This window comes from Petaurus breviceps, unplaced genomic scaffold, assembly GCF_028583685.1.
Source record: "Petaurus breviceps papuanus isolate PSGF00001 unplaced genomic scaffold, PetGlider_PUasm1.0 78, whole genome shotgun sequence".
Taxonomy (NCBI): Eukaryota; Metazoa; Chordata; class Mammalia; order Diprotodontia; family Petauridae; genus Petaurus; species Petaurus breviceps.
This window is the reverse complement of record NW_027186502.1, coordinates 1093633-1121322: the sequence shown is the minus strand read 5'-3', so window position 1 is coordinate 1121322 and position 27690 is coordinate 1093633. Positions and strand designations below refer to the sequence as shown.

At 38.4% G+C, this 27690-nt stretch overlaps 1 protein-coding gene across 1 annotated transcript in view; it reads right to left on the bottom strand.

The window, feature by feature from the left end:
* ANO2 (anoctamin 2) overlaps positions 1-27690 on the bottom strand; it is a 573391-nt gene that overhangs the window by 101835 nt on the left and 443866 nt on the right. Inside the window, exon 18 of the mRNA XM_069106084.1 lies at positions 6572-6683. Coding sequence (XP_068962185.1) covers positions 6572-6683 — 112 coding nt within the window. The remainder of the gene's footprint in view (positions 1-6571; positions 6684-27690) is intronic.

Genomic DNA, 27690 nt, shown 5'->3' with positions numbered 1-27690 from the left:
CTGGATTACTCCACTTCGTTGACACATAAAACTGCTATTTGTCCCCTGAAGACAGTCTCCAGTTCGTCAGCTTCCTCAGCTTTCTGACTCTGGTTTGAATCAAATCATCAAACAATTGTTAAGTGCAAGGCCCCATGTTTGGGACTAGGGATGCAAAAATGAAATGAAATAACACAAAATAAAATAAGCCTTGCTCTTAAAATAGCATCCACACTATTGTACTAGGCTGTAAGCAAGTAAATGCAAAGTAACTTCAAGAGGGAGAAAGTCAATGATCTTCAGGCTCAATTTTCATGAAAAGCAGCACCTACTTCCTCCCTCTTTGACTATGTTACCCAGTCCTCTTTGTGGATCATCTGTACTAAGGTCCTTTCCTCACCTTAGCACTCAGGCTGCCTACATGGAACAACCCCTGACCCTAGGCTGATATTCCTGGTCAAGGCAGAGAGCCATTTGGATTCTCCAATGGTTTGTATTGCTTGTGTCTCTTCTTCCCCTAGTTAGTAAAGCTGACAGTTGACTGGGCAAATAATATCACTCTTTGCAGGAACATTAATTTCCCAGGGGGGTGGAAGGGAATGGCATGGAAGTGTCTGAAGTCCAAAGTAGAGATTACTACAATCAGAAACTGCCATTCCTTATGCTTTGTAATTTCTTCCTTCTATGAAATACAAGACCTAGATGAGTAAGGTTTTATTCACTTTTCTGAGCAGGCTCTCAAAGTTTCTGGAAGAGAAACTGGACAGAGTTAGAGCCTGGCAAGGACATAAAAGGACTATATTGGTGTTTTCCTTGCATGATATCAGCCTCTTACTGCCTTTGGACATTTTGGTCTCATAATCCATTCACAATGATTTGCCTGGTGTAGCTAAATCGCCTTTGACCTGAACCTGATTTTTAGTTTCCCACATGAATCTTGATTTGGACTAAGGATGGGGAATTTACAGCCTTGAGGCCACATGTGGCCCTCTAGGTCCTCAAGTGTGACCCTTTGACTGAATCCTACTTCAGTCAAAGGATTCAAAGGACCTCTAGGTCCTCTATGATCTCCACTACAGCCCTTAGAAAGGCACATGTGACCTCGAGGCCACAGGTCCCCCACTCCTGATTTAGACCATGCCCTCTCTCTCATAGCTCCCAGTCTCCTCACAGAAACTGAGTCCCAACAAAAGCAGGAGGGGGCACAGGCCAGATCACTTGAAACCAATTGGGGAGCAAGAGAAACCTTGTCTATTAATGCAGCAAATCCCCCAAAAAGTTATTATTTGTGGAATAGATAAATGTTCCTCATCCAGGCAGCCTTCTTTCAGCTGACATCTGGGGGCAGCAGAGGATAGAGGCCCAAAGAAAGGCAATTTGATTTCAGACTGTCAGTGAATCACAAAGGGATGCCAGCTTATCTCTGGACATTAGCATTGGCAAATGTACAGATACTGGAGAGCGCAGGTTGAAAATAAGGGATGGAGAGTAGTTAGTTTGACTGAAACTTAGACTAGATGAAGGAAAGCAAAATGAGATAATGGTACAAAAGTAAGTTTCAGCCTTGAAATTGCAGAGGGCCTTGAATGCCACAGTATCAGTACTTTGTACTTAATTCACTAGACAATGCACAGTGAAGTTTTCAAGTGTACAGATGAAGTGATCAGAAAAGTGCATCAAGAAGACAGCTCAGACATTTGTGTGAAGGATGAACTGAAGTCGGCACAGACGAAAAGCAGAAAATACATTAAGAAACCAGTATAATCCTCTGAACAAGCAAACAGGTAGGGTTAAATTATAGTGGTTGCATTAAGACTGAAAAGGAGAATTATTGTTGAAGTAGAATAATAAAATCAACCGACATTTTTATAGCTCTTTGATGTTGTAACTATCAAAGAACTTTCTATACATTATCTAATTTGATTCATTGTGAGGATCAAATTACCACACCTGCTATAAAGTAGGTGGTGCTAGCTTTCTTTTACAAATAAAGAAACTTATTGCAAGAACAGTGGAAAAAATAGGTACATTCGTGCCATGTTGGTGGGTTGGGAACTGATCCAGACATTTTAGAAAGCAACTTGGAAGTTGCTTTTTTTTTTTACCAGAAATGTACCAACCACTGTATATCCTGTGACATACCCAGTTATCCCACTAGTTGGTCTATACCCCAAGGGACTAAAAGAAAGAGAAAAGGGAGCTGTATGGACAAAAATATTTAGAGCAGCTCCTTTCATGGTAGCCTCAAATTGGAAACTGAAGGGGCTTTCCTCCTATTGAGAAATAGCTTAGACAATCTGTGAATCTAACAGAATATTAATGTGCCATAAGAAATGAGGAAGTGGGAGTTCTTGCTCTCCAGCTGAAATCCTCAAGATTAACTTTCCAAGAATACCAAGATAAGGGGCAGAGTCAAGATGGGGAAGTAGAAACAGGACTTCCACAGACCCCTGGTTTCCACCTCCCCCAATTGATGTAAAAGGGGACTCTGAATAAACTTTGGAGCTACAGAACCGACAAAACAACACAAAGAAGCTAACTTCCTGCTGAGGACATCCCAGCAGGCCAGCAGGAATCAGCTAAGGCAGCACTCTGGGAGTTTTGGCCCCAGGGCAGGCCTGACCAACCAGCTGGAGGGACTCCAGACCAGCAGCAGCTGGGGGCATTTTCAGAATTATTAACACATAGATGTGAAGGACAAAGTGAGAGGTCAGTGCAGTGTGGATTTTGGGATCCAGTAGTTGGGAGTGTGTCAGCTTCTTCCCCGGTGGTGAGAAGCTGCTGAGGAGTTGTGGCCATGCAGCCACCCCCACGTAGCAGTTTCAGCTACTGGCCTGCAGAGTGTAGGTGGACCAAGAAACTAGTCTGAGGGGTAATTGCTCTTGCATTAATCTGCTTGGATCTGGACTGAGGTCGGAGGTCCTGGGTTGTGAAACCAGCTTGCCAGAGTGGGTTGTTGCTTCAAAGAGGGCACCCAACTAATACCTTTGGCAGCTGAGAAAACCCCAGCATTTGGTACAAAGCTTTCCTGTCTGGTAGCAGAGTCCTACTGTGGCAAAAAGCCCAAAAGTCAAGTAACTGAGTGGCAAAATGAGCAGGCAAAGGAAGCAAATCAAGCAAAGCAATCCAACATTAGACTCCTATTTTGGGAACAAAAAAGATCAAAGCATGGAAGAGGAGGAAGACAGTGAAGTCAGAACTCCTGCACTAAAAGCTTCCAAGAAAAATATGAGCTGGTTACAGGACATAGAGGACCTTAAGAAGCAGATAAGAAAAGTGGAGGAAAAATTGGGAAGAGAAATGAGAAAGATGCAAGAAAATTATGAAATGAGAGTCAACAGCCTGACTGAGGAAAACAGATGAACTCCAATGGCAAAAGAGGCTCAAAAAGGCAATGAGGAGAAGAATGCCTTAAAAAGCTGAATTTGCCAGATGGAAAAAGAATCTCAAAAGCTCACTGGGGAGAATCATTGCTTCAGAATTAGATTGTAGCAAATGGAAGCTAGTGACTTTATGAGAAATCAAGATGCTGTTAAACAGATCCAAACAAATGAAAGAATAGAAGACAATGTGAAATACCTCATTAGAAAAACAACTGACCTGGAAAATAGATCCAGGAGAGATACTTTAAAAATTATTGGACTACGTGAAAGCCATGATCAAAGTAAGAACCTAGAAATCATCCTCCAAGAAATTCTCAAGGAAAACTGTCCTGACGTTTTAGAACCAGAGGGCAAAATAGAGGTTGAAAGAATGTACCGACCTCCTGAAAAAGATCCCAAAAAAGAAATTCCTAGGAATATTATAACCAGGTTCTGAAATTCCCAGATCAAGGAGAGAATATTACAAGCAGCCAGGAAAAAACAATTTCAATACTGTGGAAGCACAATCAAGATAACACAGGATCTGGCAGTTTCTACACTGAGGGATCGAAGGGCTTGGAATACGATATTCCAGAGGACAAAGGAGCTAGGATTAAAACCAAGAATCACCTACCCAGCAAAACTGAGTATAATGTTTCAGGGTAAAATATGGTCATTCAGTAGAATAGAGGACTTTCAAGCATTCTTGATGAAAAAAAAAAACAGAATTGAATAGAAAATTTGACATTCAGATACAAGAAGCAAGAGAAGATTGAGAAGGTAAACGGAACAGAAATCATAAGGAACTTATCAAAGTTGAACTATTTACATTCCTACATGGAAAAACAATAATTGTAATTGATGAAACTTTTTCTCAGTATGAAAATAGTTGAAGGGGGGAGGGGGATGCGGCCAGGTAGCACAGCAAGTAAGAGTACCAGCTCCAGTGTCGGGATGATCTGGGGATCATATTTGGGCTCAGATACTCAGCACCACACCCATAAATAACTGGCCATATAACCTTGAGCAAGTTACTTAACCCAATTGCTTTAAAAAATATATATATATATATAGTTGAAGGGAATATAAATATATACATATATATGTCTATATAGGAGGGTATATGGGCATATGAAAACTTATGTGAATGAGTGTATATATGTTTACAGGTATACATAGATAGAGGCCACAGGACCAATTTAATAGGAAGGAATGATACTTAAAAGGTAAAATTAAGAGGTGAGAGAGGAATATAACAAGAGGAGATGCGGAGAGACAGGATGGGGTAAACTATCTCATATAGAAGAGGCAAGGGAAAATGGTTACAATGGAGGGGAAGAACAGGAAGGTAAAAAGGCAAAACCTTATTCTCATTGAATTTGGCTCAGGGAGGGAATGACATACACACTAAATAGAGTATCTCACCCTACAGGAGAGTAGGGGGGAAGGGGATGAGAGGGGGAATGATGTAAGGGAGGTCAGGATAGGGGGGAGAGAAATTGGAAGAACCTACTTTTCAAAAGGGAGATGATCAAAGTAGAGAATTTAACAAGTGGGAAGTGGAATAGGAGGGAGCAAAATATAGTCAGTCTTTTACAATATATCTGCTATGGTAATGTTTTGCATAGCTACACATGTACAACCTATACTGAATTGCTTATCTTCCCAGTAAGGGTGGGTGACAAGGGAGGAAGGGAATGAATCTGGAATTCAAAGTTTTAAAATCAAATGTTTAAAAATATATAAATACAATTATTAATACTATTTTACATGTAACTGGGAAATAAGATATACAGGCATTGGGGCATAGAGATCCACCATGCCCTACTGGAAAAGTCGAAGGGGACATGGGAGAAGATATGGGAGAGAGCAGACTGGAGGAGGGGATATCCTGTGGGACTGCTACTTTGGGGTGGTGGGTAGGGGAAAAAAGGGGAAAAAATTTGTAAATCATAATCTGGCGGAAATGAATGATGTAAACCAGAAGTTAATAAAGCATTTGAAAAAAAATACCAAGATAAGAAAAATTCCATTATGGCATCTTGCCATGGACAGTAATAAACAGAAAACTAGCTCCTGAGGGAAAAAAAAAAGAAATGAGGAAATGGACAATGCTTACAATGATAACATGAGAGAGAAAACAACCTTGAAAGACTTTAAGAACTCTGACCAATACATTGATAAACCATCAGTCCCAAAGAATGAAAATGTTACACACCACTCCCCTTACTGACAGAGAGATGACAAAATGCAGAAATAGATATATTTTTGGACGCAAAGCTAGGTGGTGCAGTGGATAGACACCAGGCTTGGAGTCAGGAAGATCTAACTTCAAATCCAGCCTCAGACACTTACTAGCTGTGTGACCTTGGGCAAGTCACTTAACCCTGTTTGCCTCAGTTTCTTCATCTGTAAAATGAGCTGGAGAAGGAAATGGCTAACCACTTCAGTATCTTTGCCAAGAAAACTCCAAATGGAGTCACGGATAGTCAGACACAACTAAAACAACTGAATAACATCAAAAAAGGTGGGAATTTGTCTGGCTGGACTATGTGTAGCTTTGTATTAAAGGTTTGGTTTGTTGTTTTTAAAAACTATTTAATTGTAAGCATAGTGGTAGGGACAGACTAGTAAAAAAAGTTACTTTAAAAAGAAAAAATAAAGAGAAAATTAAAATTCAAGAGAGATTAAGCGACTTATCCATGGTCACAAAGCTAGTACAAATCAGAAGCAGGAGTTAAGCTCTTAAAATATTTATAAATGTAAAGACTTAAAATCTATGCTTTCCATTATGCTGCCTCTAAGTAGAACTGGCAGTATTTGTCAACTGATTGGATGTAGGAGATGAGAGAAAGGAAAAAAGTCATGGATGATTCTGAAGCTTTAAGCTTGGGTGATGGGGAGAACGTTAGTGCCTTCTACAGAAACAAAGAGGACATTATCTTACTTGACTCTGGGCAGTTCAAATATTTTTCTTCCCACTTTGAAGGTTAAGAAACTCAAGTGGGAAAGATTCCAATCTTAATACTCATTCAACCACCCCATACTCTCTCTGACCCAGAGAAATTGAGCAGCTACTTTGACCGAACTGCACAGGATGAGCTGCACAGGAGGACATTAGAGATAGGCTGCCTCCACTTCCCAAGGGGATGTGAAGCCTACTGGAGAAGCATGGGGGAGTACATTGGATAATACTGGAGAAGTAGCCCTCTGCACCCAATAGTGCTTACCTCCCTTTGAAAAAGGCCACGTAGAAAATAGAGGAATAGGCATTGACGAACTTCAGCAGGAAAGCTTTGAGGATCAGTCGCTGCTCAAAACTCTCTTCTGTTCTCGGCACCTCTGCAAGAAAAGAACAAACCTGAGCAGAGTGGTGAGACCAAGGGGATACCCATTTCCTCTCTCTCAGACCCATAAGACAGCAAGACACAGAGGAAAGAAGGCTCAAGCCAGACTGGGAAGTTGGGTTTGAATCCTGTCTCTGTCTGTTTAGAGCTTTTGTGACTGCAAGAAAAGTGCTTTAGATATTTAAGCCTCAGTTTCCTCATCTGCAAAATGGGGATATATACATTTTTACCATTTATCACAAGAGGTTCTTTTGAGGGAATATATGTATGTAATGTATGTATGTTTGCATTTATATACAGATTTTAAAAATACTAAAAATTACATCAACAAATGGAATGCTCCAACCTTAGTGAAATAAGCTGTTCATGCTAAAAAAAAAATAGGGAATGGATAAAAGAAGAGAAACCAAGAAAAGACAATTACCAGCTCCTAACGCATAGTAAGTACTTAATAAATGCTTGTTGACTAAGGAAGGTTAACTGATATAAATCAAATACAACAACAAAGGGATTAAAAGTCTAGAGACTGACATTCTTGTCAAGTGGAGACATACGGGCAATGCTGATTTAGAGTATAAACTTATTTGTAATAGCTTACTGAGTAGCATGGTAGAAGATTACAAAAAATAACCCTTCATAAGAAGTGGGAAAAAGTGGAGGGGAAAATATGCACAAAGTATGGATAACATTAAAAAATATTAGGGTAGAGAAGAGGTACAGCAGATAGAGTGGTAGGCATTAGGAAGGCTCATCTCATCAGATCTGGTCTCAGACCCTGAGCAAGTCACTTAACTGTTTTGTTTGCCTCATTTTCCTCATCTGTCAAATAAGCTGAAGAAGGAAATCACAAACCACTCCAGTATCTCAGCCAAGAAAACCCCAAATTGAATTAGATACAACTGAACCAAAATAATGGATAATGAAGATAAACTGAAGAGCTTAAGCCAAGGGGATAGATTTGATCACACAGATATTGTTAAGACTGCATCTGATGATTCTGTTACTGGAAGTCTGCTTAAAAGAGTGTGATGAAATAGGAGAGGCAAAAGAAGGCATAGGGTAGCAATGTAGGTTAAAAAGGCATACACACTCAAGAACATCCAGGAAATCAAAGGAGAAGCATTTGGCTGAAGTTCAATGGAAGCAGGAGCTGAAATGATAACCATTAGGTGTTTGGAAACAAATAACAAGTCTTCCACCGAGGCGTGATGGAGAAGTGATGGAGAACTTCAATCAATCCAGACATCTGCCAGAGTTATCTCTCTGCCAAAAGCAGAGCAGTGAATAATTCCTTGACATGTTTCAATGATAATTTGCTCTTTTAAAAGGTAGAGGAAGCAACAAGATGAAATCCTGTTCTGGATCTAATTTATACCAGCAGCGAGGAAGTGGTTATTATGGTAGAAATGATGGAGCCCTAAGGGAAAGTGATTATTCCATCCTAAAGTTTGTGATAGAGGGGAAAAAAACACTGCATATCATCTGACAGGTACCCTAGATTTGAAAGAATAAATTTCAAAGGTTAAGAGAAGGTGCAGACAGTATCTCATCACCTAAAATTCTACAGCAGAATTCAGCCCAGGAAAAATGAGAAGCTCTTAAGGCAGAGAACCTTTTTGAATCATGGTAGTCTGTATCTTTGGCAGTCTGGTAAAAACTAGGTACCCTTTCTCAGACGAATGTTTTTAAATGCACAAAATCCATAGGAGTACAAAGGAAACCATTATACTGAAATCATTACTAACTTTTTTTTTAAGTTCATGGACCCTATGTTAAGAACCTTTGTTCTAAGGACATAAAGAGAAATAATTTCTATGAGGAGGAAAAAAGGGGCATTCTAAAAATATACTCTAAAGATGTACACAGAACTCAACAGTCAATTTTAATTTTATGACATGTAAAGATGAAAACAAGGACAGGTGATAGAGAGTTAAGTTGAACAGAAAATGATACATGCCATGGAATGAGCTTGTAGGAATAGTGTCAAGTGAGTGAAAGGTGCTGGCAAGGAAGTTAGGGATAACATAAATGGTGGAGGGTTTTTAGTTTTATTGGGGAATAGAAGAGGATCAGAGAGGGTCAGCACAGTTGCTTGGGGGGATGGAATAATAATAATAATTCCTATTTTTATCTCTTTTTTCTGCCAATGAGGATGATCTTTGAACTTGGAAGGATAGAACAGACATGGTTAATAGGGAGTTGATTCTGAAGAGAAGTATGGAGATAAAATGAAAACACACTGTCTTTGACAAATTCAAATCACCTGAAATAAAACACATTTTCAGGTACTGAAAGAACCAACAGATCTGATGGCTTTGTCTGAAAGATTGTAAAAAGGAGAAGTATCATATGAGTGGAAAAAAGACAAATGTCTTGATTTTTCAAATGGAAGAGAATGAAATTTTCTAATATAAGACAGTGAGTTTAAACTTTATTCTGAACACGTTTTCAGAAGGTAGGTTAGTGAAAATTTAGAAAAAGAAGCAGTGATCACATGGTTTGATAGAGATCAAATAACTAGAGATAAATACTTTTTTCTTTTGAGGATTGTAGAATCATTGATATAAGATCAAAAGGAACCTCCAAGGCTGTCTCATCTACCAACTCTCTCACTTCACAGAAGAAAAAACTGAAGCCCAGTAAGGTTAATTAACTGACCCAAAGTCACACGAGAAGTAAGTATTATAGGTACACTTTGAAACCAGGCCTCAAACTTCAGAATCAGTATTCTTTCCACTGTTTCACACCAGGGAATATTACAGATATGGTTCACTTAGATTTTAATTAATTAAGTCTTTTAGTGTGGTTGTGGGAAAGAAAGACATATATACTACACCATTGTACATTTAGATGGATTTGGAACTGTTTGAATGGCTGGATCCAAACTTATAGCAGTCAGTCAGCATTTAGATGGAGGCCTCCAGTAGACTGCCTCAGTAGACTATCAAGGACTTTGGATATGTGTGTGTGTGTGTGTGTGTGTCTGTGTCTGTGTATGTTTGTGTGTCTGTGTACATATCTTCAAAATCAGAAGCAGGACACATAGACATACATACATGTATGTGTGTATGTACTATGTATATGTGTATCAGATACATAGACACACATACATACATATATGCAAGTGTGTATGTCTATATGTCCTGCTTCTAATTTTGCAGATAACAAAAAGCTGGTAAAGGAAGCTAACACTCTGGATGATACTGTGAGGAGGCAAAAAGATCTCTGGTTGTTGAGCCAACTGAAGATGATGAAATTTTCTAGGGATGGATGTCAAGTTTACACCTGGGTTAAAAAAAATGCATACCATGAATTCAAAATGGATGAGGCAAAGCTAGGCAATAATTCATCTGAAAAAGATCTAAAGGTTTCAGTGAATTCACACTCAATAGGAGTTCCAGAGCTATAGAGCTCCACAGACAGAAGAGACTTCAGTAGCAATCAGGTCCACCCTACACCTGAAGAAGAACACCCCCTACAATATCCGTCACAAGTGATTGTCTAGTCTTTGTTCAAAGACCTCCATTAAGAGGGATCCCACCACCTCCTGAAAGAACTCATTTTACTTTTAGATATCTCTGATAGTAAGACATTTTCTATCAACCTAAATTTTCCTCATTATCACTCTTCCTACTTCTACTTTTGTTCTCTGGAAACAAATTTAATTCCTCTCCTTTATGAGAGTCCTGTGGATACCTGAAGACATCTATCATGTATCATGTTCCCCCTACATCTTCTTTTTTCTAGACTAAACATCCACATCTGTAGCTCTTTCAATCAGTCTTCCTATAGTATGAACTCAAAGACTTTCACCATTCCAGTTATTTTCCCCTGGAAGAAATCTAATTACTATTCATTCATCTACATTACATTTTAATATTTATCAAATGCCTTCCTCCAGTACTCCCATTAGATAAGTAGATAATAATAGCTATATTTTAGGGCACTTTGTAGATTACAAATAAAACCATTGGTATACATCTTGTACATTTTCTCATTTGAACTTTAAACCTGACCCAATGCAGTTCATAGTATAAGTATTCTCATCTAACAGCTGAGAACAAAGCTAGTAAGTGGCCTAGATGGAACTTAAACTTAAACCCAGATGATCTCTAAGTTTCCTTTCCTATTTGAGTCTATGATTAAAAAACTAAAGGTATAACTCAGTCTTTTAGTCTTTTAGACTCATCTTTAGCAAAGGACTCCCATTCTTCTTCACGACTTTCTCTAACCGAACTGCATTAATCTGGTGTTGTCAGAGAATTTTTTCAGCAGATACATGTACATGTGCCTCATGGCATTCTTAAAGCATTTCCTAGATTGTCCCTTGATTACAACAGGTGTACTTCAACTAACCACACTACTGAATTTATGCTACCTCTTGGCTCTCAAAGTTCAACAGCATCACCATGAATTGGAAGTGCTAGGGACTCTCTTGGGGCTGAGACCAGCCCACTATTTAATGGTGAGTATGGTTGATAAGTGACAGCATTGACATTGCTTGAGTTGAGGAGTTAGAAAAAAAAATTCCTAGTTCTTACATGAAATTCCCCAGCCTGAACTGTGTAATGATCTCCAGTCTGCTTAGCCAAGGAGAACCACATGGGTTTGAGGATTAGGTGTGGGAAGTTGGGGGGTAGGGATGATGAGTGGAATTGGGTTATGATGACATCATTGTAATTCTATCAGAAATAAAGCTGGGAAAAGTTCATAATGGATTTCTTTTTTTTGTGTATTAACATTTTTATTCAAAGTTTTGAGTTCTACATTCTATCTCTCCCTCCCTCCATGCCCTCTCCCTTCCCTGAGATGGTAAGCCATCAGATATAGGTTATACACTTGCAATTATATACATTTCCATATTAGTCATTTTGTACAAAAAAGAGACAATTAAAAGAAAAAAGGAAAGAAAAAAGTGAAAAAATAGCATGCTTCAGTATACATTCAAACAAAGTCAGTTCTTTCTCCAGAAGCAGATAGTAGGTTTCATCATTAGTCCTTTGGGGTTGTCTTGGATCATTGTATTGGTGAGAATAGCTAAATCATTCACAGTTCTTCATTGAACAATATTGCTGTTACTGTGTATGTCTCTTGATTCTCTCTACTTCCCTATGCACCAATTCATGTAAGTCTTTCCAAGTTTTTCTTAAATCATCCTGCTTGTCATTTCTTAGAGCACATTAATATTCCATGACAATCATATGCCACCATAGCTTGTTTTACCATTCCCCAATTGATGGCCATCCCTTAGATTTCTAATTCCTAGTCATCACAAAAATGCTGCTGTGAATGTTTTTGTACAAATAGGCCCTTTCTCCTTTTTGGGGATGTCTTTGGGATATAGACCTAGCAGTTGATTTGCTGGATCAAAGAGTATGCATAGCTTGATAGCTGCTTGGGGACAGTTCCAAAGAGCTCTCTAGAATGGTTAGATCACTTTACAGTTCTACCAACAGTGCATTAGTGTTCCAGTTTGTGCACATCTCCTCCAACATCTAAAGTTTTCCTTTTTTTTGTCATACCGTGTTTCCCCGATAATAAGACCTATCCCGAAAATAAGCCCTCCCCTTACTGTGTAAGATTCCTCTAAAATAAGCCCTCCCCCGAAAATAAGCCCTATTGAGATTGCTACTGTAGTGAAGGTGATCCCCTGCATGCCGCGCTCCGATATGCATCCAATCAGAGCTGCAGCAGTGAGCACGTCATCCTGTTCTTTATTGAATTCATTATTGAATAAAGGTACATTTTTTTGTTCACATTTACCTGTTTATTAAAATTGCTGTCAATGTTCATTAAAATAAGCCCTCCCCTTAAAATAAGCCCTCTAGTGTTTTTCTGTCCAAAAAATTTAATAAGACAGTGTCTTATTATCAGGGAAACATGCTAGTAGCAAATCTGATAGGCGTAAGGTGGTATCTCAGAGTCATTTCAATTTGTTTTTCTCTACAACAGTGATTTAGAGCAATTTTTTTCATATGACTATAGATAGTTTTGATTTCTTTTTCTGAAAACTGCCTGTTCATATTCTTTGAACATTTATCAACTGGGGAATGATTTTTTAAAGTTTGACTCCATTCACTATATACCTGAGAAATGAGGCCATTATCAGAGATATTCATTACAAATTTTCCCCCAGTTTTCTGCTTTCTTTTTAATTTTGGTTACATTGGTTTTGTTTCTGCAAACATTTTTTTTTTAATTTTATAGAATCAAAATTATCAATTTTACATTTTTAATACTCTATCTTCTTCGTTCCTAAATTCTTCCCTTATCCATAAATCTGAGAAATAAACTATTTTATGCTTTCTTAAATTGCTTATGGTATTCCCTTTATGTGTAAATCATGTACCTATTTTGACCTTACTTTGGTATATGGCATAAGATGTTGGTCTACGCATAGTTTCTGGCATGCTGCTTTCTAGATTTCCCAGTAGTTTTTGTCCAATAATGAGTTTTTGCTCCAAAAGCTTGAATCTTTGGATTTATCATATACTAGATTACTATGGTCAATTACTATAAGGTAATTTATACCTAACTCTATTCCACTGATCTAACACTATTTCTCAGCCAGCAAGAAGTTGTTTTGATAACTACTGCATGATAAGAGTTTGACAACTGGTATGGCTAGACCACCTTCTTTTGCATTTTTTTTTATTGATTTCCTTGATATCCTTGAGCTTTTGCTCTTCCAAATGAATTTTGTTATTTTTTCTAGCTGTATAAATTTTTTTTTTCTTTTTGGAGGGGAATTGGCTTTAAGTGACTTGCTCAACATCACAGGGCTAGTTTTTGTGTTAAGTGTCTGAGGCCAGATTTGAACTCAGGTCCTCTTGATTCCAGGGCCAGTGCTGTATTCACTGTGCCACCTAGCTGCCCCTATAAAACAATTTTGATAGTTTTATCCGTATAGCACTGAATGTATAGATTAACTTAGGCAGAATTGTCATTTTTATTATATTAACTCAGTCTATCTATGAGTATTTCTCCAATTGTTTAGATCTGACTTTATTTGTATGAAAAAATGTTTTATAGTTGTGTTCATATGGTTCCTGGGTTTCTCTTGGTAGGCAGGCTCTGGAGTATTTTATATTGTCTACAGTTATTTTAAATGGAATTTCTGTTTCTATCTCTTGCTTCTGGACTTTGTTGGCAATATATAGAAATGCCTATGATTTATGTGGATTTATTTTGTAACTTTTGCTAAAGTTGTTTTTAATAACTTTTGATAAAGTTATTAATAATTTATTAATAAAGTTATTAAGAATTTCAAGCAGTTTTAATTGATTCTCTAGGATTTTCTAAATATATCATTATATCACCTATAAGGAGTGATAGTTTTGTTTCCTCATTGTCTATTCTAATTCCTTTAATTTCTCTTTCTTCTCTTATTACAATAGCTAACATTTCTAGCACAATATTGAATAATAGAGGTGATAATGGACATCCTTCTTTCACCCCTAATTGTATTGGGAAGGGTTCTAGCTTATCCCTATTAGAGATAATGTTTACTGATGACTTTAGATAAACATTATCATTTTAAGGTAATCTTTATTATTCCTATGCTCTCTAGTATTTTTAATAGGAATGGATGCTATATTTTGCCAAAGGGTTTTTTTTTCCTGCATCTATTGAGATAATCATATGATTTCTGTTGGTTTTGTTATTGATATGGTCAGTTATGTTGATAGTTTTCCTAATATTGAACCAGCCTTGCATTCCTGGTATAAATCTCCCCTGTTCATAGAGTATGAGGCTCGTTATCTATTGCTACAATTTCTTTGTTAGTATTTTATTAAAAATGTTTGCATCAATATTCATTAGGGAAATTGGTTTTTAATTTTCTTTGCTTTGGCTCTTCCTGATTTAGGTATTAGCACCACATATGAGTCATAAAAGGAATTTGGTAAGACTCCACCTCTCTTTCAAAATAGCTTATATAGCATTAAGATTAGTTGTTCTTTAAATGTTTGGTAGAATTCACTTGTGAATCCATCTGGTCCTGAGGATTTTTTCTTAGAATTCAACAATGGCTTATTCAATTTCTTTTTCTAAGATTCGGTTACTTAAGTATTTAATTTCTTCTTCCATTAATCTGGGTAATTTATATTTTTGTAGATACTCATCCATTTCATTTAGGTTATCAAATTGGCATATAATTGGACAAAATAGCTCCTAATTGTCTGAAATTTCCTCTTCATTAGTGGTGAATTCACACTTTCATTTATGATATTATTAATTTGGTTTCCTTCTTTCTTTTTTAAAATCAAATTAACCAATGATTTATCTATTTTATTGGTTCCCCTCCCCCATAAAACTAACTTCTAGTTTAATTTATCAGTTCAATTGTTTTCTTACTTTCAATTTTATTAATATCCCCTTTGATTTCAGGATTTCCAATTTGGTGTTTAGTTGGAGATTTTAGATTTGTTCTTTTTCTAGTTTTTTTTTTAAGTTGAATGTCCAATTCAATGATCTGCTTTTCCTCTATTTTATTGATTTAAGCAATTGGAGATAAATTTTCCTGTAAGTACTTCTTTGGGGGCATCCCATAAACTTCAATAGGCTGATATTTTGTTGTCATTTTCTTTAATGAAATTATCTATTGTTTCTATAATTTGTTCTTTGACTCACTCATTTTTTAGGATCAGATTATTTAATTTCCAATTAATTTTTAATCTCTTACCATTTTCCATTATTGAATTTAATTTTTATTTCATTGTAATCTGAAAAGGATGCATTTGTTATTTATGCTTTTCTGCACTTAGTTGTGAGATTTTTTATGTCCCAATAAAGGGTCAGTTTTTTGTGTAGGTGCCATATACTACTGAGAAAAAAGTATATTCCTTTCTATTCCCATTCAATTAACTCCAGAGAGCTATCACAGCTAAATTTTCCAGAATTTAACTTATCTCCTTAACTTCTTTCTTGTTTTATTTTTTTTATTATATTTCTCTAGCTCTGAGAGAGGGAAGTGGAAGTCCTTTACTAGTATAGTTTTATTATCTATTTTCTCCCATAACTCATTCAACTTCTTTAAAAATCTAGATGCTATTTTTCCTCCTTACAAGTGTTTTACTTCTTCTCACCACCTTTCCCAATATACTCTCCCTTTTATCATTCCTCTCCCCACCCCCTTTTCCATTACCCCCATTCCTTTATACTTCCTTATAGGGTAAGATAGGTTTCTATATCCAACTGAATGTGTATGTTATTCCCTCTTTGAGCCACTTTTGATAAGAGTAAAATTTAAACTTTGCCCTCCATATCTCCCACCCTATCTTCCCTTCTATAATAATAGCTTTTTCATGCCTCTTTCATGCAGGATAATTTACCCCCATTCAATCTCCCTCCTTCCTTCTTCCAGTGCAATTCTTTCTCATGCTTTTATTTTGTTTTTTTAGGGCATCATCTCATCAAAATCACCTTATGCCCATACCCTCTGTCTATATATAATCCTTCTAACTGCTCTCATAGTAATAAAGTTGTTAAGAGTTACAGATATTATCTTGCCATATAGAAATATAAACACTTTAACCTTATTGAATTTCTTATGATTTCTCTTTCTTGTTTCCTTTTTACCTTTTTATGTTTCCCTTGAGTCTTGTATTTGGAGGTCAAATTTGTTATTCAGATCTAGTCTTTTAATTAGGAATGCTTGAAAGTCCTCTATTTCATTAAATGTCCATGGCCTGCCCTGCCGCCCTCTCCCCTGAAAGATTACATTCAATTTTTCTGGGAGGTGATTCTTGATTGTAATTATAATTCCTTTGCTTTCTGGCATATCCTATTCTAAACCCTTAGGTTCTTTAATGTGGAAGTGGCCAAATTCTGTATAATCCTGATTGTAGCTCCACAATGTCAAATTGTTTCTTTTTGGCTGCTTGCAGTACTTTTTTTTTTTATTTGTGAGCTCTGGAATTTGGCTATGATGCTCCTGGGAGTTTCCATTTTGGGATCTCTTTCAGGCAGTGATTAGTAGATTATTTCAATTTTTATTTTGTCCTCGAGTTCTAATATGTTAGAACAGTTTTCTTTGATAATTTCTTGAAAAATGTTGTCAAGGCTTTTTTTTTTTATCATGGATTTTAGGTAGTCCAATAATTCTTATATTATCTCTCCTGGATCTATTTTTCTAGGTCAGTTGTTTTTCCAACGAGAAATTTTATATTTTCTTCTATTTTTTCCCTTTTGATTTTGTTTTATTGTATCTTGATGTCTCATAGAGTCATTAGCTTCCACTTATTCAATTCTAATTCTTAATGAATTATTTTCTTCAATGAGCTTTGGTACTTCCTTTTCCACTTGACCAATTCTATTTTTTAGGCAGTTATTTTCCTCAGTAAATTTTTGTGTGTTTTTCCCCATGGTATTGACCCCTTTTTCCATGATGGTCTTGCATTACTCTCATTCCTTTGCTCAATTTTTCTTCTACTTCTCTAATTTGCTTTTTAAAATCCTTTTTAAGCTCTTCCAGGAATTCTTTTTGGTTCTGAGACCAAATTACATTTTTCTATGAGACTTCACATGTAGCTATTTTTGACACTATTGTCCTCATGTAAGTTTATGTCTTGATTCTTTCTATCACTATAGTAACTTTCTATAGCCAAGTGCTTTTTTCACCTTTGATTTTTATTCATTTTTTTCTGCCTTTTTTGTGGCTTCATGTTTTATGTGAGTTGGACTCTGCACAATCCCAAGGTCTTTGTGCTGAGGCTCAGGGGTCTTACTAATGGCTTTCACTGAGCTTCAGGGATCAGCTGCTTGCTTTCACTGGAGGATAGGCTTCCCCTTTGGCTTGTATTGGGGGGCGGGGCCTCCCTGGTGGCCTTCTCTGGGTGTAGAGATTAGCTGCTGGCCTGTTCCAGGGGTGGGGCCTTGCTACTGGGTTGTTATGGTAACAAAGTCTTTCTATTAGCTGGACCTAGAGGAGGGATCTTGTTGCTGGTTTGCCCCAGGGGTGGGGCCCTGCTGCTGAGTTGCTATGGAAACAGGGTCTGTCTGCTAGTAGGACCTGGACAGTGGATTTCTTGACTTCCCTCAGGCTTCTTGGTTTTCTCCTTCCTGACACACCCATAATCACAAATAGGCTCATAAGATAGGAAAGCAAAGGCAGTTGATACCTCTGGATACTACAGATCTTGGCATCAAACAGCTAAATTCCAACTAATGCTCATAACCACAATCTTTTTTCAAATAATCATTTGTGCTGATTATTTTATCTTAATAATTAACAGTTTGCCGCACTCCAGTTAACTGCTCCTCTATGTTTACTTAGGTTACCAAAAGATCCAAGCATTTTCCCCTCCCTGTCTTCAAGTTCTGACCCGACAGCCTCTCATCTGACTGATTTACATTTACTGAGAACCCAGAGTCTCCTACATAAGCTTGGTTACAAACTCATCTCCAGAAAAGGACCCTAAGTTCCAAGGGTCTAATGTTCAGAAGCTTGGAAAGGCTAGCCATTGATCATAAAGACCCTTTCCAATTCTTGTGATTCTAAGTTCAATAATTTCCTCCTCTGTTCAAAATAGGTGAAAATAAATTATCCCCTAAATGAATAAGGCAGCAAAGATGGCATCTTCTGGGTGGCCCTCAGCTACTACCAGATGTGTTCAGAATTGCCAGATGTGCTCTGCTATGTATGGTCACTGAATGAATGAATTTGCAAGATTTCTCGTATGGCTTGTATCATTTAGATCCAAATACTTAGCAACATCTGTCTACTGGTTTTACATGATTAATGTGGGAGGCATTAGAATATTTAATCAGATTTATGTTGGTGACTAGGAATCTGCCCTGAAGGCCTGAGTTATAAATGGCCAAGCCCTGTGGATGGTCATAGATTTGAAAGGTTGAAGGTCAAAGGTAATGTAGGCAAATCTAGAGACTTGGGAATGGAAGTAGCTGCTATATTTTACTTCCTCCCATGACCCTCTTCAGACTAGCCAGATCTAGATCTCCCAATTATTGCAGAACAATATGGCAAGAATTTCTTAACAGTTCTTTGAGAAGAGCATGTGGTTCTTTCAGAATGATTGTTCCAACTAGAAATCATGCCCTCTCCTCTATGATGATAAATCGAAGGACTAGTTATTATTTATTGGTTTCATTTCTAAAAATCAAACTCAAGCTTTAAGTGCCATGAACAACATAAATAATGGGAATTGCCAATAAAGAATCTAAATCCCCATGACATACCACTAAATCAGAGAGTCCTGCCCCACCTTCTATAGAGGAACCCCCTGTGCTCTGCCAGGAGTTCCATGACTGTGGCCTTTGTTGGACTCTCTGAAGAAGGAGAAAAGTTTAATTTTTCTAATATGGGATGGGGGATGGGACATCAGCCTGGGTTTCCTGTACTGCGGAACATAGATATGGAGGGATGATATTTTTTAAAGAATATGGAAAAAAATCCTACAGTTCTATAGAGCACTGGGCTCCCTAGATCCCCTCCATCACGATCCTACTCCAAAAGAATAGAAATCAGAAGGGAACGAATGAGCAGAACATGATTTTATCGACTGCCAGCACTTATTCAATAGAAGATGAAATTTGCCAAACACTGTGAACAATCTTTGCTCCAGACTATTAGGCAGCATTTCTAAGAGTGCCCAGCCCTTTTTCTGAGAAGAAAAAAAAGAAAAGGTGATTTCAAAGACCACTAAACAGAAACCCTATATCTTTATGGGGAGACCCTAAAACTTGACCCACTCAAGGAAATAGCATACATCTTTCTTCAGTGTAATTTATAATTTTTGTTGTTGTTATTGTTTAGTCATTTCAGTTATGTCTGATTCTTCTGACCCCATTTGGGGTTTTCTTGGCAAAGATTCTGGAGCAGTTTGCGATTTTCTTCTCCAGCTCATTTTACAGGTGAGGAAAATTAGGCAGACAGGGTTAGGTGACTTGCCCAGGGTCACACAGCTAGTAATGTCCAAGGCCAGATTTGAACTCAGGAAGATTACTTCAGGCCCAGTAATGGCTCTCCTTATGGAGTTCCACTATTAGTATTAAGAATAGAAGAGATGACCAGGGCCAAGGAGGAAAGGGCAGGACATCTAGGTGGTATAGTAGATAGGGCACTGGCCTGGAATTAAGAAGATGGGATTTCAAATCCTGCCTCAGACACTTACTGGTATGACCCTGGGCAAGTCACTTAACCCTGTTTGCCCAGTTGCCTCATCTGTAAAATGAGGATAATAATAGCACCTACCTCCTAAAGACCTGACAAACCCAGGATATACCTCCTGATTCCTGACTCCCAAGGTTATTGCAAGTATCAAGTGAGATAATAATTACATAGCACTTAGAAAAACAGTTAAGCACTATGTAAATGTTACTGATGATAATGATGAGGAGGAGGAGGAAGAGGAAGAGATGACCAGGAGCCAGCAGGACAGGGCAGGATAGCTAGGTAGCACAGTAGATAGAACATTGGACCTAAAGTCAGGAAGACTGAGTCCAAATCCTGCCTCAGACACTAGCTCTGTGAGTCACTTAAACTCTACCTCAGTTTCTTCAACTGTAAAATGGGGATAATAATAGCATGTACATCCCATGGGTTAGGGGGGTGGGGAGAAGGAGATACTATTTGTAAGTGTTTAGCTGAGTGCCTGGCATATAATAGGTGCTTAATAAATGCATGTCACCTTCCTACCTTCCTTCCTTCCTTCCTTGTAATACAAATAACTCCTGAAATCCTATCTACTCCAGCTTGATTGGAGGAGACCAAAGGCAATCTCTCTTGACCCTGTCTTATCTATAACTCTAATTAGTGGCAGACCAGAAAGGTCAAGTGGGACTGAAATACAAATCACTATTTCCCTCCTAAAATTATGTACACTAAATATGAATCCATGAGACTCATGTGAGCAGTTTTTTTTTTAAACTTCACATTTTAAGGAGACAGGACCTAAGCTGGCCCCAGGGAATTGACTCAGGGTGATAGGTACCTTAAGGCATCCCCTGCTTCCATAGAAACGCCACTGCCACAAGGGTGGTAGAAGTGTTACTTGCAATTTATTCAGAACTTTGGAGGAGCATGGCATCAGTGAACTCCATAGACCAATGGGACAGTCACCATCCATTCCCAAGTCCATATTCCAACTCACATCAGAGCGGGGCTGTGCGTGGGGGAGCGAGTGAAGCAAACCCCTCTTGGCACGCCTGGGTGGCTTTGGGGGAACCTCGACTGGAACGGAGTGGGAAGTCTGAACCTGTGTGGGTGAGTCAGTCAGAGAGCATGAGGTGCTAGCTCCCTTCCCTGGGGGAAGATCAAGCTTTCACAAACAGCAATGTTTCCTGACAGCACTAAGGGCTGCCATCTGGTCTTATTTCTGTTTTTCTTTCTGTGTACGCTTTGCGGGGTGGGGCAGAGGAGGGAGAACCCACCACCCCTTTTCTCTCCCTGTAATGTTGTCTTGTTTGTGCTGTGGGGAGGGAAACATCCAGGCAGGAGCCAGAGAGCCAGCTGTGTAACCAGACAGCCAGCTGTGGGAGTAGGGGACAGAGAGGAGGGTTTAAGGGTTCTCTTTCCACCCCCTCAGTTACTCTCTTCTTCCACGAGAAAGAGAGAAGAGACTCAGTCAGAGGGGGTGGGAACTTAATACGTTTGGGTGTTTCTGGGACACACCTGTCAGGCCCAGCTGTTCTGAAGGGCTTCCTAACTGGAGGGAATCCGTGATCCCAAGGGCAGAGAGAAGGGAGACCTGAACCTACTAGCACCATGGCTGAATGCCAGGATTCCCAAAGCCTTCTGCCTAAACCACCCTGAGGCATCTGGCTTGTGAAGAAATGGGCTTAAATTGTAAAGGGATAGATTTAGGTTAAATCTAAAGAGGCATATATTTGCAGGCTAATGAAGGGGAAAGAAGATACCACCTCCTTCCCCCAAGGGCTTTAAAAATCTTTCAGAGACATCCAACCAGGAAGCTGAGGTCTTTCTCTGGAGAACCAGTCCAAAACTACAACAAATATAAGAAAGCAAAACCCTAAAAACCTCAGTAGTGATCCATCAAGTCAAAGGTTCACACCCTACATGGCCTACCTAGCTCTTTGCCTCATTGCATAGTCACAGGCTGCTGTAACTCTGAGGCATCCCTACACAAGTTGCATGGTATGAGCAACTTTATCCTTACTCAAAAAGCAACTGTATATTAGGAGTGCATGGAAAGCAAGATAGCAGCAAGCTCCCCAGCATCCCCAGGGTGGCTGCCAACACAGGTTCTGAGATCTGCTTTTCTAAAGGAAAGCAACTCAAAATGGGTTAACAATCTTGCTTTAATTAAACATATGTCATTTACCTAGTTCGGGGGGAAAAGGTCAGCACCCTGAACTTCAGAGAATACAGACAAGTTACAAGCAGATAAAAAATACAGAGAAACATCAGCAGACAGACTTCCAGCTGTCTGACCATTACATCCATACCTAGTCAGTTACCAGAGAGGGAAGCACCAACATCTGGGTTTTCAAAGCCAGGGGCTCTCAACGGCTGCCCAGGGTCTCATCTGGTCAAATCACACAAGTCTTCTCAAAGTGGGCCCCAAAGCAAAACCTCACATCAGGGTATATACAGCCTTTTCCTGGATCAGAGAATGTCACAGCCTTCTAGACCCACTGCCCAATCAAAAAGCAACTAGATGTGGGCATTCCTGAAAAACAAGCCTCCCACCACAGGCTCCAGGTGACCACATTCAGCCTACCAGGGGGCAGAGTATATTTTCAAATCAGAGAAGGTTCTCAGAGTCACTTAAGTCTATCAAAGGGCCAAGGGGCAGGGAAGATCTTGAGATTACCATTCTCATAACAGTTGATCTAAAAAAAATGTGTCTTCTGGTTTCTCTTGTATTACTGTGTTCAGGAACAGAAGGGATCAAGATTGGCCTCCCTGGACCTGCCTTGAGTCAGAGAAAGTATCCAGTTTGGCAAACTCATTTCATGGCAAGCTTAGAGTTCTTGACTGATGCTGGCTTTCACTCCCTGTCCATTTCAGTTCCTGACTAACCCAGGATACACCTCTTGACTCCTGCTTTTGCATGGAGAGCCTACTCTAAGTATCTAGCATGAGTGTTGATCTGGACTCCATCGAACACATTGGTAGGATCATACAACCTGAGGATTCTAGCTAGAAAAGATCTTAAGAGAAAATCTAGTCCAATACTTTCAGTCTGTAGATGAGGAACTGGACTGGTTCTGCTTGGCCCCAGAGGGGAGAACTGAGAGCAAAAGGTAGAAGTTGCAAAGACACAGAATTAGGAGTGATGTGAGGACAATCTCTTTAATAATTAGAGCTATCCAAAAACGGAACAGGCAGTCTCAAGGAGTAGAGGGTTGTCCCTACCTGGATGACTTTATTCATTTTTAAGAGACAAGTATTAATTAAACAACTTCTATATGCAAGGCAGTGTTCCAAGTGGTTTTTTTTTTTATAAACATTGCTTCATTTGATCCTCACAATGACCCTGGGAGGTAGGTGCTATTGTTATTCCCATTTTACAGATCAGGAAACTGAGGCAGACAAGGGTCAATTGGTTTGCCCAACTGGTGTCTGAGGCCAGGTAGGAACTCAGGGGGTCCCAATTCCAAGCCTAGGGGTTCTTCTATTGTGCCGCATAGCTAGCTCCAGGAAATGTTGGATTACTAAGAGTTTGGTATATTGTAGATCCACCTGATGTTCAAGTTTGGGTTAGTTTGTGCCCTCATAGCCATCCCTCCTGGTTTTGAGATTCTATGAGGTAGAGGGACTTGGTTTTGCTGCTCCTCTGCTTTCTGGTTCTCATGTCCACCATCTTCCCCCTCATTCTGCCATCCCCTAGGATAGTGGTGTCAAACACAAAAACAAGGATCTCACTGCTAAGTCATTTAGAAAACCACAAATTAACATTATCTATCTTGCGTTGTATTTATTATTTTGTTAAATATTTCTCAAGGATATTTTAATCTGGTTTGACCAGCACTGGGGAAATGACCCTCTGTTTGACATCTTTGCCCTAGATCATGTCTTTCACTTTTTTCAAAAGTCCTGTTTCTCAAAAAAACTTCCAGTTTATCCAAATTTATTCTCTATTCTCCCAAGAAAACAGGATGGCCCCACACGTGTGCTTGGCTCAGATGATATGTTCTTGATCAGACTGGGGCTATAATGAATATGGCTCCTTTTGTCCCCAGAGCTCTGGGTCCAATAAAACCTGGGCCACGTTCAGACAAACACTTTCACTCTTCATTCTAAAAACACATATTGTCCATATTTAGAGGAAAATTAGATCCATCCATTTACACCCAGAGCCTTGAAACATTATTCTTTAAAAAAAACTATTTGATGTCCCAGAAGCCACTTGTGTCTTTGGTATTAATTTTGCCTCCCACCCCCTTTTTCTCTCCTTGTTAGTATTAACATAACATATTTCCTTCTGCAATGGGTAGAAAATAAATCATAACCATGCCAGAAGACTGACATTGATTGATCCCATTAAAGCAATTCAGATACCCTTGTTATCCTAGTGACTTTCAGCTGGAGAAAACCTAAGCATTGAGCTTGGAGTCTGAAACCCAAGTTCTAGTCCAAAAGTTATTCTAGTTTTGACTTCATTTGCTGTGTTATGACCTCAATTTCCCGTACATATAGCTTTCTAGTGCAGGTTTGCAATATCTAGAATCCCCTCCCTTATGACAAAACCCTGCTCAAAATTCACCAAGCCTTATAGACAAAAGTCTTCCGGACTCTGGGTGTGTTTATATACTTAGTCTTTTGTACAGTGCATTTTAAATGTTCTTGTATTTTTTCTTGTGTTTTCTGTTTTATCGACTAAGTTGTGAGTTCCTTGACAGTGGGGATCACGTCTTTCACTTCTTTAATGTTTCCTCAGAGACTATGGCATAGGGGCACTCAGTGGAAGTTTAATTACTGCTGTTTGAGCAACAGTAGTGATGAACCCTTGCAAGGCCACCAGACAAGGAATCAGATGTCCAGGGTTCTACTCCAAACTCTGCTACTTGAGTACTGGTGTGACCTTGGGGAAGCTATTCAACATTCTCTGAGCCTTAGTTACTTTAGCTTTTCTTGATTTAATTATTTTAACCTTTATCTTTAAAAGAGGATGAAGACTATTACCATCTCTTTAAGAAAGAGAGTTGATTGAGGGGAGAGGAGCTCAGCATTGCAGTGAATAGAATAAGGGCCCTGGAGTCAGGAGGACCTGAGTTCAAATCCAGCCTCAGACACTTGACACAATTACTAGCCGTGTGACTTTGGGCAAGTCACTTAACCCCAATTGCTTTCCAAAGAAAAAAAAAAGCAAAAAAAAAAAAGAAAAGAAAAGAAGGAGAGTTGATCAAAGTCTCCATCATCTCTGAAGGAGAGGCCTTTCAAATAAGAGTTAAAATAAAAAGAGAGGACTGAACCAAAGGAGAATTCTGCAGCTTGTAGGATGATATATCAGAGCCAGAAAGGGCAATAGAAATCATACATTGCAATCTTCTTATTTCACACATGAGGAAAATGAAGCCCAAAGACACATCTATAGTGTTTAAGCTAACACTGAATTTCACCTTCCTGATTCCACTGCTGTCATCATTATACAACTTCAATGGCCTATGAGTCTACAAATTTGCATATAATATTAAACTTAAGTACCTGGACTAATATCATTGATTGAGATATTACTGTACCAATTATCGATCTGTAGAAGACTAAGGTTATTAATAACAGTTTACATTTACATGGAGTCTTATAGTCACAAAGGACTTTTACATTCATTAGAATTACAGGAACATTATTCAGAGCAAGAAAGGATGATTGAAGTAAACTAGTTCAACCTCCCTCACTTTACAGATGAAGAACTGAAGCCTGGAGGGGATGATGGACTTGCCCAAGGTCAAAACAGTCAGGGAGTATCAAAAGAAGGATCGAACCCAAGATTTCTGATTCTAAATCTAGCATGCTTTCCATGATCTCATTTGGTCCTTTTTTCTTAATTGTCATTGTTATTGACCTCTCTCCAGCTTCTGATGCTATTGATCATGCTCTTCTCCTTGATACCCCCTTCTCTCTAGGTTTTCACGACACTCTTCTTTCCTCCTAATTTTCTGACAGTTCCTTCTCAGTTTACGTTGCTAGATCTTCACACAAATGTGCCCCACCACTATCTAGGGGTCTCTTTTGTTTTCACTTTATACATTTGGCTTGCTGATCTCAGGAGCTCCTGTGAATTCAGTCATCACCTCTATGCTCAGACCTACTTAACCAGTCCTAACTTCCCTCTAGACCTCTAGTCCCATATCTTCCACTACCAATTGGACATCTCTCAACCGGATGTCCCATAGACATTTTAAATTCAACATGCCCCAAACTGAACTCATTCTCTTTCTCCTTAAGCCATCCATTGTTACTGTCCCTATTACAGTCAAGGGCACCACCATCCTCTCTATCCCTTCAACTCTCAACCCAAGTATCATCCTAGGCACCTCACATTCTCACACTATTTATATCCAATCAATTACAAAGTCCTGTTGATTTTCCCTATAGCTTTCATATGAACTCCCTTCTATCCTCTGACATTGACTTCACCCTGGTATTTTTCCTCATTCCTAGAACATTCAAGGAAAGACTGATTTACACCATAATACAAGAGGTTTATGTTAAAGATTGTGACAGTATGTTTGGGAATATTTTTCTAGTAAAACTGTAATGTCCCATAGAACATGGAAAAATGGACCTGTCAGATCTATAGATAAGAGAAGATAAATAGAAGAAAAAGAGGAATATGTGAAGTAAAATGGATAATTTTGACTAGATGAAATTAAAAATGCTTTACACAAACAAAACTTATGCACTAAAATTATAAGGAAAACAAAAAAACTGAGAGAAAAATTTTACAGCAAACTTCTCTGATGAAGGCCTCATTTCTCAACTATATAGGCAACTGAGCCAAATTTATTTTTAAAAATATGATCCATTAGCTAATTGGTAAATAATCAAAAGATGCAAACAGGCAGGTTTCAGAAGAAGACAGCAAAGCTGTCAATAATTACATAAAATGCTCTAAATCACTATTGATTAGAGAAATGCAAATTAAAACAATTTTGACCTTATGCCTATCTGATTGGCTAATAGGACAGAAAAGGAAAATGATAAATGTTGGATAAAGATTGGAACACTAATGCATTGTTGGTGGAGTTGTGAACTGATTCAGCCATTCTGGAGAACAATGTGGAACTATGTCCAAAGGGTTATAAAACTTTGGATACCCTTTAATCCAACAATACCACTATTAGGTCTGTATCCCAAAGAAATCATAAAAAAGGGAAAAGGACCTACATGTAGAAAAAATATTTATAGCACCTCTTTTTGTGGTGGCAAAGAATTGGAAATTGAGGAAATGTCCATCAATTGGGGAATGGCTGAATAACTTGTAGTATATGGATGTAATGGAATACTATTGTGCTATAAGAAATGAGGAGCAAGATGGTTTCAGAAAAACCTAGAAAGACTTATAAGAACTAATGCAAAGTGAAGTGAGAAGAGCCAGGAGGACAATGTACACAGTAATAGCAATCCTGGAGTGATCAACTGTGAAAGACTTAGCTATTCTCAGCAATACTCTGATTAAGACAATGATCCAAGATAATTCCAAAGGACCTGCCATGAAAAATTTCATCCATTTTTAGAGAACTGATGAAATCTGAGTGCAGATTGAAGTATAATTTTTAAAACATTATTTTTCTTGGGTTGTGTGTGTTGGTGTTTTATTTTGCAACATGGTTTATATAGAAGTATATTTTTCATGACTTCGCATGTGTACTTGATATCATATTGCTTGCCTTCTGAAGGGGCAGCTGAGAGGTGAGAGGGAAGAAAAGAATTTAAAACTAATTTTTTAAAAAGTGAATGTTAAAAAATTTGCATGTAATTGTAAATTAATTGAAGTAAACAAAAATACGTTTTGAAGAAGACAATTAATAGTAGAGAGAGAAAGATGGGAGAGAGACAAGAAGAAGGAGGGGGG